The 13,980-nt window shown below is 23.7% G+C and overlaps 3 protein-coding genes across 3 annotated transcripts in view; all 3 read left to right on the top strand.

The window, feature by feature from the left end:
* The first annotated feature begins 732 nt into the window (after positions 1-732).
* Positions 733-3,526, top strand: LOC129607102 (serine/threonine-protein phosphatase 5). The gene is made up of 9 exons (XM_055517836.1): positions 733-948; positions 1,327-1,568; positions 1,630-1,780; positions 1,922-2,043; positions 2,108-2,282; positions 2,343-2,438; positions 2,493-2,943; positions 3,077-3,158; positions 3,219-3,526. Exons 1-9 carry the CDS (start codon positions 852-854, stop codon positions 3,276-3,278), a joined length of 1,476 nt encoding a protein of 491 aa, XP_055373811.1. The 5' UTR covers positions 733-851; the 3' UTR covers positions 3,279-3,526.
* Positions 3,527-4,611: 1,085 nt separating this feature from the next.
* LOC129607147 (uncharacterized) lies at positions 4,612-6,474 on the top strand. Its single transcript, XM_055517896.1, has 3 exons — positions 4,612-4,775; positions 4,874-4,992; positions 5,673-6,474. The coding sequence occupies exons 1-3, from the start codon at positions 4,697-4,699 to the stop codon at positions 6,015-6,017; spliced, it is 543 nt and encodes a 180-aa protein (XP_055373871.1). The 5' UTR covers positions 4,612-4,696; the 3' UTR covers positions 6,018-6,474.
* A 2,540-nt stretch (positions 6,475-9,014) lies between these two features.
* LOC129607040 (uncharacterized) overlaps positions 9,015-13,980 on the top strand; it is a 35,054-nt gene continuing 30,088 nt past the window's right edge. Inside the window, exon 1 of the mRNA XM_055517733.1 lies at positions 9,015-9,330. Within this exon, the coding sequence (XP_055373708.1) occupies positions 9,285-9,330 (46 nt within the window). The 5' untranslated portion in view covers positions 9,015-9,284. The remainder of the gene's footprint in view (positions 9,331-13,980) is intronic.

Genomic DNA, 13,980 nt, shown 5'->3' with positions numbered 1-13,980 from the left:
TTCAATAATCTTTATGATTATTACACATTTTAAAGGATATTAAATTTGGTAATTTTGAATTTTGAAAAATTTCTAATTATCTACATCAAAATGTAAAACTAACTACAAATTAAATTGTTTAAACCATAACGTTTTTTGTATTGAGTGAACTATAATTGATGACATTAAATATTTTCAAAAATTCTAAATTTAAAATTTTGTCAAATTAATGTAAAATACTTTCTTCATAATTAATAAATTTGAGTAATCTAGTGATCTATTGATTTTTAAGATTTTATTGTATAGGAAGCCAGTTTACGCCACTTTACGAAAAATACGTCAAATACCATTTTTGTGCCTAAAAATATAAAAATAAATTCGTCATTATTTAATTTTGTATGTGTTTAATGGTTTACTCTGAAAAAAAATTTTATTGAAGTAAAGCAAACCTAATAATTTACCCAATTAACTAAATTTAATAAAAAAAGCGTACAAAAAGCCATAACAAAAAATTTGTCAATATTATTTTTAACGGTGTTTCAAATTGTATGTTTCATTTTTCACATTCAATTGTTCCGGATTTTCGCAACAATTTGCTTTTCATTAATTCTATTCCAAATTCCTAAATCCCAATACTGATAGGAATTTGTATAGATGTTTACATATGATTGTTGTTATAATATTGAAATTTGCGAAAGCGATTGTTGTCATGTCATTACTGTCATGTAATGTCAACGTCGTAGTTAATGTTAGTAATTTCAAAAGTTCTCATGGTGTGACAGGCGGAAGGGATCTTTATTTTTCAAAAAATTATAAAATTCTTAAAAAAACTTTTAAGTTTTGAGTTAAACTAAGTTATTTTTTATTGTAAAATGTCTGCGACAGAAATAGATATCTTAACAACTATACAAGAAGATGTTATAAAACAAGCTGAAGAAGCAAAGAACTTAGGAAATATGTTGCTTAATAGTTAGTAGTGCTTACTTAATAAATTTATTTGAAAATATTTAAAATATGAAAACATTTTTATTTTTGAAATTCAAAAGTTTTTAGAAATTAGAAAATTTGTATGTTAAAATATTCTGACGTTAATTATCGCCTTCATATATAACCTATATTTTCAATGGCCGCTTATATTTATACATGAGTACAGCTTAAATAACATATGTGTCTAACATGTACATTTTAAGCGATTGTAAATAATGCCTTAACTTTATTGTAAAGTTATAACAATTAATATAGACTGTTTATTATATACATACATATGCTATAATTAAATATTAGAAAGCAAATAATATATAACACAAGTCTATTATTTACTAAGAAAAATATTTTTCTTTATTTTAGATAAAGAATATGATAAGGCGATAGAAGCTTATACCAAAGCTATTGAACTTAATCCAAAAAATGCTATTTATTATGCTAATCGAAGTCTTGCCCATTTACGACAGGAAAGTTTTGGCTATGCATTAGCTGATGGTATTTCGGCAGTAAAAGCTGATCCTGCTTATCTAAAAGGTTATTATAGAAGAGCAGCAGCTCACATGAGTTTAGGAAAATTTAAACAAGCGTTATTAGATTTTGAATATGTTAGTACCTAAACAGAAGAATATGTAAATAAAGCTCTAAATAATTCAAGTTATATTTTAGGTAGCAAAAGTTAGGCCTAATGACAAGGATGCTAAATTGAAATATACGGAGTGCAATAAAATCGTTAAAATGCGCGCCTTTGAACGTGCTATAGCAGTCGATCAACCAGAGAAAACTTTAGCGGAAATGTATAGAGATTTGGAAACAATAAGTATGATTACATAAAATTGTCAAAAATGATATTCAAGCAAAGAAATAAATGCGCACATTTTATGCTAGTTTGTCTAGTTAATTTCATTACTTGAATATAAATATTGATAATTTTGCTATTATAAAAATGTTGAAATTTTAGCTATTGAAGACGATTATATTGGCCCTAAACTTGAAGATGGTAAAGTTACCGAAGCTTTTATGGAGGAACTTATGGACCACTATAAACAACAAAGAAAATTGCATAAAAAGTTTGCATATAATGTAATATTAACAATATTTAAAAATTTAATTCTAAAATTTTAAATTTTATTACAATTTATATTAGATATTATGTGATATTGACGCGTATTTGCGAAAGCAACCTACTCTGGTAGATATTACTGTACCAGATGATTCAAAATTTACAATTTGTGGAGACATTCATGGTCAGTTTTATGACCTTATGAATATATTTGAAATTAATGGTTTACCCTCTCCAACGAATCCATATCTTTTTAATGGTAAATAACTCTTTAAAAAATGTATAAAATTGTGAAAAAAAATTTATTACGAAATTTTAGGTGATTTTGTTGATCGTGGCTCATTTTCGGTTGAATGTATATTTACACTGTTTGGATATAAATTATTATATCCAAATCATTTTTACTTAGCAAGAGGTAATAACATAAACATTTAAAGTAATTTGTTCACACATAAATTTATCAAATTAGGTAATCACGAAAGTATTAGTATGAATCAAATGTATGGCTTTTGTGGCGAAGTTACTGCAAAATACTCTAGAACGATGTCTGATATGTTTACACAAGTTTTCAATTGGTTACCTTTATGCCATTGTATTAATAAGAAGATACTAGTAATGCATGGAGGATTATTCTCAAGTGATGATGTTACTCTAGATGACATTCGACAAATAGAAAGAAATCGCCAGCCCCCTGAAGAAGGTATAATGTGTGAATTATTATGGTCGGATCCTCAAACTTGGGAAGGTCGTGGACCATCAAAACGTGGAGTTGGCATCCAATTCGGCCCGGATGTAACGAAAAATTTTTGTGAGAAAAATAAATTAGATTATATTGTTCGAAGTCATGAAGTTAAATTTATGGGCTACGAAGTTGCTCACAATGGTCAATGTTTAACTGTATTTTCTGCTCCAAACTATTGGTATGCTATTTTTTAATCAGATTAATAAAATATTTTATTCTATTATATTTTATTAAGTCAACAATTACTAATTAAAATTTTTTGTAGCATTTTTTCTAATATTTTAACAAAATTTTTTCTTGTACATTTTCAGCGATTCAATGGGAAACATGGGTGCATTTATAACAATCAAAGGAAATGACCTAACGCCCACTTATAAGTCATTTGAAGCAGTGGTAAGTATAAAATGACTAATATACGCTATTATAGTGGAATAATTCTTTTTGCATTTTTAGCCTCATCCCGATGTTAAGCCATTGGCATATGCTAGTTCATTTATGAATTTATTAAATTAATGAAGCTGATAATAATAGATTTAAAATATGTCTATATAATATTAAATAACAATAAAAACAAATGGAAACTGTAGTTAATAGTCCAGTAAAACGAAATATTATTAAAATATGGCAAACGGGAAAACCGATATTAAGTTATAAAATTTTTAGTCAAAACATGTAATTGAACATATGTATGTATATGTACATATATCAATTAACAATATTTCAATTTTTAAAGTTTTAGAGTTTTATTACATTATAAGAAATTAATTTAATTCTTTTTTACTGTTATTATTTTGAGATATTTAGTATTTTTAATGATTTTTATTCCCGTTTTAAATTAATTTTAAGTTTAATACGCATGCCCTTAGCTTTCTTAAATCCTATTCTGAATTTTATTATTTCATTTATTTTTGCACTTTTTTTAAGCTCTAAAATAAAGAAAAATTTAATAAAAATTTTAATTTAAAATATATAAATGAGCTTTGAATGAGGGAATCATTATAACTAAATAAAATTATTTTATTTGCAATCAATATTTTGCAGAATATTTTAGTTTTCTTCCAACTAAATTTAACTTTAAAAAAGATCAATAAATGTTTGTCGATGATAATCCTAACATTGAAAAAAGTTGAATATATTGTATATGATGCGGTATATAAATTAGTTTTTTTAATTTTGAGAACATCAAGAGTTCTAGTGTTAACATTATAACTAGACTCGAGGTGTTGAAAGGTGAAACCATTAGCATACTCATTTTCTCTCATTTCTTGTTTTTAAAATACATTACGAAATACGATCATTTATTTGGGACCAGAATAGAACAAGCGGATAATATAAGCCAGGACTGGCTGCGGAGTTGAAATGTTTCTTTTCCCACATCCCTAATAATATAAAATCTACACTTACTACCCGGAGCCTGAAGTTTTTAATAACTAAGATTATTATGGATTGCTAAAGCGTACATGCATATGAATATTGTACTCCTCTCAATAAATGATTTTTAAGGGCAGAGATATGGTATTAAATATAAAATAATTTTAAATACCTACATACATAAACCTACATAATTTAAATATCAAGAGTTAAATTCTGAAAAAAAATTTGACTTTTCTTTTCATTTTCAAAAGAAACATGAAACAAAATATTGTTTTGTTAGAGTGCCTAAATTTCAAAATTCCTTGCCTATATGTTCTATAATAAATTACTCAAATACATACATTTTGAATGATACTGAATTATTTGAGAAACAGAGAAAAGCGCCGCTGCAATGTTGGTAAAAAAGCTTTTCCTCATTGTTTTGAATGTCATAATCGTCAATGGCTTAAAAATTTGCAATCTGTGACGACGTATCAAACAAAATAGTTGGTTGAAATTTGTGGAGTTATTAATGAATTATAATTATAAAAGATTTTAAAAATATTCTAAGATTAAATATGACTGCAAATAGTAAAGAACGTGAATTTCGCTATATTTGCCAATGGTTCAGTGAATTCAGCGAACTTCAAAGGGAAGGTAGATATACTAAAAAAACCAGGCCTAAGTAGTATTAATGTGACCTGGAAAAATATTAGAAATCTAGATTTACAATTTACTGTTATTTACTTTTGTAGACTTTGTTCCGGTATTAGTAGATTACTTAATAAAAGAAGAAATTTACATGAATGGAGTTCTTAATAGTTTGTCGTCAACAGGATGCAATGATAAACCGATGAGTTTGTATCAGTGTCGTGTAAGTTTTATTTTTATTAAAGATTTTTTGATTCTTATGTATAGATCTACAGACATAATATTTACTAGGATAAATTGTGATACGTGTTAGAAATTATTAGGTTTATAAATTAAATTTTATGATCGATAAAAAAATGTAGAAATTATGTATGCAACATTATACATCTCATGTTACAATTTAAAAATCTGATATAAGCAATTCCAGTTAAAAATTAATTGAAGCACTAATTGCAATTTTAAATTGCATTTCGCATAATATATTCATACATTCATATAATAAATGTACGGACATATATGTATATGTATGTATTAAATGTGGTCATAGCAGCTATGATCATTAAGATTTGCATTTTAAAATCACAACTAAGGTTTGTTCTACGAGTGTTCCCAATTTGTAAAACGTATTTTTCTTACTTTTAAAATTCAAACTTGATATCAACAATCGAATATTTGATAGAAATTTGTGAAGATAAAACATTATATTTGCACTTACAAACATAACGCGAAGGCATTTGCATTATATACTCTGGCAGTAATTTCTATAAAATTTTCTTAAAAGTGCAAATTATTTTTATATTTATTTAATGGAAATATTGTCATGTAATATGGCACATATTTCAATAACATATACATATATATAAGTACATATATGTAACTATAAAATAAAAGTAATTTTTTTAGATAAAACTTTTTAAAGAATGGACTCCAAAGTGGCCCGAAGATATGAAATTAAAATTAAAAGCAAAAATTGCCGAATTAGATTCAAAAATTGGTGAAAAAGTTGAGCAAGAATTGTTAACAATTGGCAATGATAATGGCTCTCTTTTAAATGGAAAAGAAAATGGTCATATTGAAAATCATGAAAACGAAAATATAAATCCGATCAGTGTCTCACCAGGGCCATCACAAGAAAATCTTCTTGAAAATGAACAACAACCGCAACCAGAACAAATTCCAGCGGAAGAAATAAATGAACCAACAATAGAAAATAGAGAAGATGCACTCGAACAGAATTTAATTGAATAAATTTTGAAATTCAAAATCAAATTAAAAAGAACAAACATCTTAAAAGATATTTGAATTTTAAAAAAAAGTAATTAGATTTTAATTAAGATTTTGATATGTATCTCCGCAAAATATCTATTTTTTATAATAATTATTTATTTTTTAAATTATATAGTTTCATTTTTAACAAAATTTTGTTGAAGGTAATAGCTAAGCTCTCAAAGATACATTCCAACGAAAGCAAATTTTAAAAACATGAAAATCAGAATAACTACTTTACTAAACTTTTGTGGCATATTTTATGAAAAATATTGAATATTATAAAATTGACTGATAAAAACAAAAAAAACTCTACATAAAAATGAAATATTTTTGAATAAAATTATTTTTGTTATTCTTTTTTTTTTTTAAAACATATTAGCTTTTGTAGTCGATAAGAAATTTTATAAATTTGTAATAAACAACATTGTATTTTTAATATCGATCAAAATAACTATAAAATTTTTATTTATTTTTTTTTTTTAATACTTATGTATAAGAACAATATAATGTTATTCCACTAAGTTTAAGAATCAAAATATTAATCAAAAACTTTTTATATAAAAAAAAATGAATAAGATATATTCCTTAAAATATACAAATTTATATTTTTTACATAATTATGAAATTTATAGTTTTATTTGATTTTCCAAAAAAGTTTAAGATACAATTTAGTGGTCCATGAAAAAGTAGAAAATTTTTATAAGGAACTGATAAATAAAATTATAATCTAACAGTTAGATTATATACCTAGTTAAGTTCATATCCCGCGTAGTATTAGATCATTTATACTCCTGTTACATTAGTAATTATAATATAACTAAAACAATGTCTTACAATTGTAATAAATAATTTTGAGTCATTAAAATAAACTCTGTTTTAAAAAATTTAAGTAAATTATAGTACAAAATCACAAAATGCAGTGATGAATCAAATTTTTAATTCAATGAAATAATTAATTTTAGTTTCTTGTTATTCTTTCTATAAATATAATTTTTTCTTGAAACAAGAAATTTTGAATTTCTGAATTAATTATTTTTATTCACTTTCTATAAAACTATTTATTATAATTTACTCTGTATTCTGTCGAATGAATTGAAAATAGGAAAATTATATTTGCATTTCTCAAATATAAAAGTAAATTTTTTGCCTATCTTCAATTTTAAAATAAATTTAATTATGAAAACTACAAAAATTTTTTAATAACTTCCCAAGTGATGTATCTTGGATAATATAGGTGGTGTTTTGAAAAACATTTTAGTCAAATGTTTATTCTTTAATCAATTTTAGTTTATTCTTAAATCAATTTCGAATAATGTTTTAAATTTAAAAATAAATGTTTTACAATCTCGATCTTAAACCTAGAGGTAATAATAATTCTTTTGTAACAAAATGTGCTTAAAAAATCTTTTTTTGTGAAATGAAAATTTATTTTAAAAATTATTTTATCTTATAATCGAGATAAAAAAAGAGGTAAGTAACATTTATTTAATTTACGATTTCAAGTTTTAATCCTTCATAGCATAAATGTACTTATATGCTTTTTCTTTTGCTGATCTGAAGATTTATTACCCATCTATTTTTAATTTTAACATTATTTAAATAAAAACCTTTTTCACAAAAAAAATTTTTAGATAATGTAGCATATAGTTCTAATTAAGATTTAAAGATATAAGTTAAAAAATAAAAACACAATTTAATTTAATTACCAGTAAAAATTGTTGAACTCTTCGTGATGAAATTCGCTAATCCAAATATATTATGACAATAATATTATTGGTTGAAAAATTGTTAAAGAATGGAAGAAGTTATTGACTGAATTATTCTTAATCATCAAACAGGTAAGTAATAAAAATATAAATGGCTTATTTCAAGTGTTAAAAATTTATTCTTATAGAATTTTAAATAATTTATTCTACGTCATATTTAACAAATTTTTTTTTTACGAGACTTACCAAAAGATTCAAGATTTTTATAGGAATTCAGATGGTTTTCAAAAAATAAATTTTAAACAACAAAACAAAATATGTAAAATTATATTTGTATTAATATTATTAAAATATTTTTCTTTTTTCTATATTTTATTTTTATCATTTTTACAATCTCATTCATGAAAATTCGGGGATTTTTTTTTTATTTCACTTCTTAAATATTTTCCTATACCAATACCTATTGTATAGTAATTTATTAAATGAATAGGTATAGTCACTTTTAGCACTTTTCCAAAAAAAATTAAAAAAAGGGTTTATTATTTTCACTCCTTCGTCCGTCCGTGTGCCTGTTTATCAAACTTCTTGACCATTTCTGGCCTCTTCTATCTCGGCATAGTGCAGTTAAATATGAATATGACAAATTTTTTTTATCACTTTTCTTCTGGACGGAAAGTCGTAGTCTGAAATTTTAGCAGTTTAATAATATATGTACTAATAAATAGTTTATTTTGTTAGAAATTTTCTTTCCATCTCCATCCCAGCTCCAAAAATTTGAACTTTCGGTACCTTATATTTTCGAAACTGCGAAGTCTTAAATAAAAATGTAGAAAGTTAACGGTAGATGCAATTCAAACAAAAAATATCATTCATCAATCTTAACATATTCAATTAACCCTTGGATTCGACCATTTCAATTGGGTTTGTTTATCATCCAAATGTATGTAATAATTTCAAATATTCTTGTATATAAATGAAAGTATGTAATTTAAAAAATGATAACAACAGTATTTTCATTTGTTCAAGGCAAAAGTGCTACACTATTAACCACTGATTTAACACAACTTTATTATTTTGTTACAATAATATTTTCTTAACGAACGAACGAAAGCATTAAAAGAAAAATAAAAATGTAAAAAGCTCTTAAGTATAAAATCTATTAAACATAAAATTATTCTTCTTAGTATAAAATTGTCTAGCAGAAAAGAATTTAGTTGTGCTCTAACATAAGGCCTACATATACGTGTGCAACAATATTTGTAAAATAAATTTTAGCACTTTAGTTTACATACAAAGTGAATTATTAATTTAAATTATTACAAAAAAAAAAAAAAGAAAAAAATTATAAAATTATTTATTTATGAAAAATGTAAAAATTAAATAATTTTTACTTAAATAAAATAAGAATAATATTTTGTTAGTTTATAAGTTAAATTTAATAAGTGTAAATTATAATTGCATAATAAATTATTCATAATAATTTTAAATAATAACCAAAATTTTATATAAAATTAAAATTTCAAATTATAATTTTATTAAAATGGATTATGCATCATACTTTGGATTATTTATTTTAATATCTACATGTAAGTATCTTTTTGAATTCCTTATTGTAAGTTTTATATTTTATATGAATTGCACTCAGAATCCCTAAACATAATAGTACACATAGGAAGCACTTGTGAATAGAAAATTTTTGGAAAAGAAAATTTGAATATTATAATTTTTCTTTTAAATTTGTGGGCCTGTTTACACGAGTATGTACTGAACATATGCACGCAGTCTTTCTTTCATTTGTTGAAGAGAAGGTGTGGGAACCTCAATTTAAATGCATACACATGTAAATCGCCCCAATAGATCCTATTGCTTTTCTAAGTATAAAATATACGGTTTATAGTTTCGTTTGTTATTTTTTTTATTTCAAATTCAAATCCGGATTAATTCTTCTATTTTTTTTTTTAATATTTTTTTAATAAAAAAGAGCTGAATTTGAAATTTAAATGAATGCAGCACAGAACAATTGTTTTTGAATAAAATCGTGAGATTCGTATTGATTCATCAATCACTTCACTTTTTCTATATGATTTGTTTTTTTATGTAGGAACTTTAAATGAAAATGTAATTGGATTTAAAGTTACTGCTATTTTATTGTTAGAATCTATTTGATTTTTACAATAGAATTTGATTAAAATTTACGTTTCAAGGCTTTTATAATAAAAAACAGCTGATAATGTAAAAAATAAGTGTATGAGAATTGAATGTGCATAAATTTGTATATGTTCATTTTATCAAGTAGATCTTTGATTTAATTTAGAGCGTTATAAGTCATCACTTATCTGCGTTCATTCATCATTCATCATACTACATTAAAAATTCTGTCAAAAAATGCATTTTAAATAAATATTAAGGCTTTAATTAAAATTTCAACAAGTTTATTTAAAAAAATCATTTTTAAATTTAACGCTTATTAATTTCTGAAATTCTTGCACACACGTTGCAATTACGTACGTATGTGAATATGTACGTATATGCAACAATATTTTGTAATTACATAATTAATTCATTTTTAAACTGGTTGAACAAGAAACGCATTATTTTCTTATAAATAACACCTTTTATAACACCTTTTTGTTTTAATAATTCAACTTTAACTAATGTAACTTTAATACTAAACCTTGTAGTCCATTTTGGTATTTTAATACTGCACTTAATTGTCAAAAAAGTATTTACATAGTATGAATTTAAAAATGTAAGAATATTTTTTGAGTCTGTTTGAAAATTGCATTTGCAACATCAAGCTATACTCGATATAGTATCATTTGATGTGTTATTCGTGTGTGGTTGTATGTCAAAAACATTCATGTTAACTTTAATCAAACTTTGCAAAGGCCTTACAAAATCACCATAATAAAATATAAAAATATTCTTGATCTCCAAAATATTCTTGATGCAAATGACAAACCTATACAAATTTCAGAATTTTTACGTAATTTACGTAAATTTTTACTACAAATTCTTTTTTTATTATTCATTTATTTTGTAATATTCTTTAATAATGAAATTTCTTAAAAGAAATTGTGAAAATTATTATTTTTTATGAATCAGCCGTTTTTAGATTTTTGTTTCCTTTTTTTTTGATTTTTGGTTTGCGGTTTTTTTCAAAAAAATTTGGAAATATGTAATTTGGAAACCCGCAAAACATTTGATTACATTTATTATTTTCATTTTATTTATTTTCTGAAATTGACCATATACGTGTAACAAATTTGACAAGAATCATTTTGTATGAATGAAGTGCGTAAATGTGTAAAACCTGTTCGACAAAAAATTGGTAATTAATTTTATTTATTTTTCTTTAATTTTTACTTTTTATTAAAATTATATAAATTATGTATATTATATACATAAATAAATAATGTATAATATTTAATATTGGCGGTCAATATTATAGGTAGGGTAATAATCGCAAGTTATTTGCGGTTTTCATTTCTTTTTGTGTTTATTTAAAAAATATTGTTTATTGAAATATTGTTCAAACACAATATAATTATCTTTTATTTACTTTTCATGAAATTTAAGCTCTATGTCAAATATAATTCTAAATTTTCAATACATATTAATCAAAATTTACTTACTTTACTAAAATTCAAATTTATTTAATTGAGTGTAAATAACCAATTAATTTAATCAAAAAAAAATATTTCATTATTTTTATAGAATATGTGACTATAGTGTGATTGAATTAAAATGTTCATTATCATGTAATATTTTAAATTGTAATTAAAAATTATAAAATTCTAATTCATTTCGAACAAAAATTTTTTAAATCTTTCATTATACGTATGTATATACATATATATTTGTATATACTACATATATACAGAATTTTGAACAGGTGATACATATTTGTGAATAGGTAAACAACAAGTATAACATATAAGCATAGTCATACCCTGATATATCCACTATGTTTAAATGCATTTACTGTTGTAGTGCTGTGAATATTGGACCAAATTTTTATACACATACTTATAGTACGAGTACATTTAAGACTTTTCGTTTAAATGCGTTCTAGTTAATTGCATTTTTCATTTTATTGTTCAAAGTTTTAGTATTCTAAATACTACATGTAAATTTTCCCAGTTTTTTTAGGATACTAAAAAAATTATATTTTTGAATTATTTATTGAATAGTTTTAGTCGAAAGACATAGATTTCTCTTAATTTAATTACCAAGCGCATTGCATAGAAGAGGTGTCGGTTTGCCTGTGTGTGCATGCGAGTATCTCAAGTTCGGCTGAAAGGATTTTCATGATATTTAATGTGTAAGTTTGCTTTGGCTATGTCACGGATTGATCAGGTCTTTGGGACTGAAATTTTATATTTAAATTTGGAAAATTAAAAGAGTGGCTCGAGGTATGTTAACTATAAGCTTACATACAGCCAAAAATTGGAAAGAAGTATTTAAAAGACATTTTTATAATATTCTGTAACACTTTCATTTAACTAGACAATATACATTGCGGTCGGCTATGTTCTGATCATAGCAAATTTTTTTTATATCCTGAGTTGTGTAGCATTTTGAAATATTCCATTCTGTTCCAATCAACAGATATGTATAAAAAAATGAATATATTGCAATTCATATTTAGTAAAATTAAAAAGTTTTTAAGCAGTATTTTTATGATTGGGTCTCCCTTTTAATTGCTTTAAGATTCTAAGAAATTAGGCGACGCATTTATCCGGGGATGACTGTATATGCACAAGAAATAAAATTATTAAAGGAAATAAAAATTCTGTTATACTTATGAGTAAATTTTTCTTTCATTAAAAGGTATAGTACTTAGTTGTTATGTTTAATAAAATTTTAATTACGGAGTATATGTACACATATATGTATATACACATTTATATAAAGTACATATACGGGTATGTGATCAGAACCAGCATTTTAGCATTGTTATAAATTTTAAGAATATAATTGCAAAAGAAGAAAAAAATTATTTAATAAAAGGAATAATTAATAACCGTTTAAAAAAATAAGAATATATAATTCACATTAGTGTTGTGATTATTCACCGATTTTTTACATACTTTAAAAACAATTACTTATTTTTGTAAAAATTTCATGTCTTTTATCATTTAATTAGGATTGTTGATAGAATGCATATAGAGGAATCCAAATTTATTTTTAAAATTATTTGAGATATTTCATGGATGAGATATTTCTTTAGAATATAAATTTTGCCATATTGGTATACGTAAAGAATTTTAGCGTTTATTTGAGTTTATATGGCATTTTCTTGAGAAAGAAATTAATAGTTTTCAATTAAAAGTTTGTTATTATTTTAATAAGAATATAAATTTTAATTAAAATTCAATATTAGAATACTTATATATTCTAATTCGCAATGACAAAAAACCCTATTTCAACAATTTTACACATATACTTCATATATCACATGGTCTTGTAATATCACTGTTTACTTATGGTAATCAATATAGAAAAGTAGCCCAGTATAAAATATTACTTTTCTTTTAGCTACCAGTAATAAAATTATGTTTAATCATTTAAAAATCCTTTGTCAAGAAAGTAATTTTACTATTATTATTATTAGGAATAAATATGTGTATATATTTTGATTTGCGGATTTAATGTGAACATTCATTTTATAAGCAAATATATGCACATACATACCTAAGAAGCAAATTAATCATGCTTTCAATAATCTTAACAACATTTTTATGCATCAAATTCTAAACACGTTTCAGATATTATATTATTCAATATCCTGCATTGTCACATTCCATTTCAATATCCTGAAATATGTTAAATGAACTAGAAATTCTTATTTTCTTTGATTTTCCTCTGTCTCTCATAGTTTTGCCAGGAAATCGTATTAAATGTGTTCAAACAACATGCAAAAATTGCATATTTCATGCATTTCATAGTGATGATGAAGAAGTAATGATCATTTATTTGCTTGTACATTTTGATAAACCAAAAAAAAAAATATTTTATCTATTTAATATTATTTTCAAATAATTGACAAATAACAAAATAGTTCCATAAATAGAAAATTAAACATGGAATTTTGTTAGCATAGTAAATCTGCATAAAGTATAAAAAGTAAATACAAAAAATTCTAACTAGAAATACAAATTTTTTATACTTTTCATAAAAATAAATTTTTTTATTTTTCTTATAAAAATAATCAGAACCTGTATTGATTTAAA

Source organism: Condylostylus longicornis, unplaced genomic scaffold, assembly GCF_029603195.1.
Source record: "Condylostylus longicornis isolate FDR11 unplaced genomic scaffold, ASM2960319v2 ptg000026l, whole genome shotgun sequence".
Classification (NCBI taxonomy): Eukaryota; Metazoa; Arthropoda; class Insecta; order Diptera; family Dolichopodidae; genus Condylostylus; species Condylostylus longicornis.
The sequence above is the reverse complement of the archived record's forward strand: the minus strand, read 5'-3'. Positions and strand labels throughout refer to the sequence as shown.

What these genes read in the sequence shown, in the direction of transcription:
- LOC129607147 (XM_055517896.1), top strand. Translation starts at nt 4,697, where the DNA reads ATGACTGCAAATAGTAAAGAACGTGAATTTCGCTATATTTGCCAATGG. An exon ending in CAGCGAACTTCAAAGGGAAG is followed by an intron (nt 4,776 to 4,873) that starts GTAGATATACTA and finishes TTACTTTTGTAG; the next exon opens with ACTTTGTTCCGGTATTAGTA. An exon ending in TGAGTTTGTATCAGTGTCGT is followed by an intron (nt 4,993 to 5,672) that starts GTAAGTTTTATT and finishes TAATTTTTTTAG; the next exon opens with ATAAAACTTTTTAAAGAATG.
- LOC129607102 (XM_055517836.1), top strand. Translation starts at nt 852, where the DNA reads ATGTCTGCGACAGAAATAGATATCTTAACAACTATACAAGAAGATGTT. An exon ending in GAATCCATATCTTTTTAATG is followed by an intron (nt 2,283 to 2,342) that starts GTAAATAACTCT and finishes ACGAAATTTTAG; the next exon opens with GTGATTTTGTTGATCGTGGC. An exon ending in TCATTTTTACTTAGCAAGAG is followed by an intron (nt 2,439 to 2,492) that starts GTAATAACATAA and finishes TTATCAAATTAG; the next exon opens with GTAATCACGAAAGTATTAGT.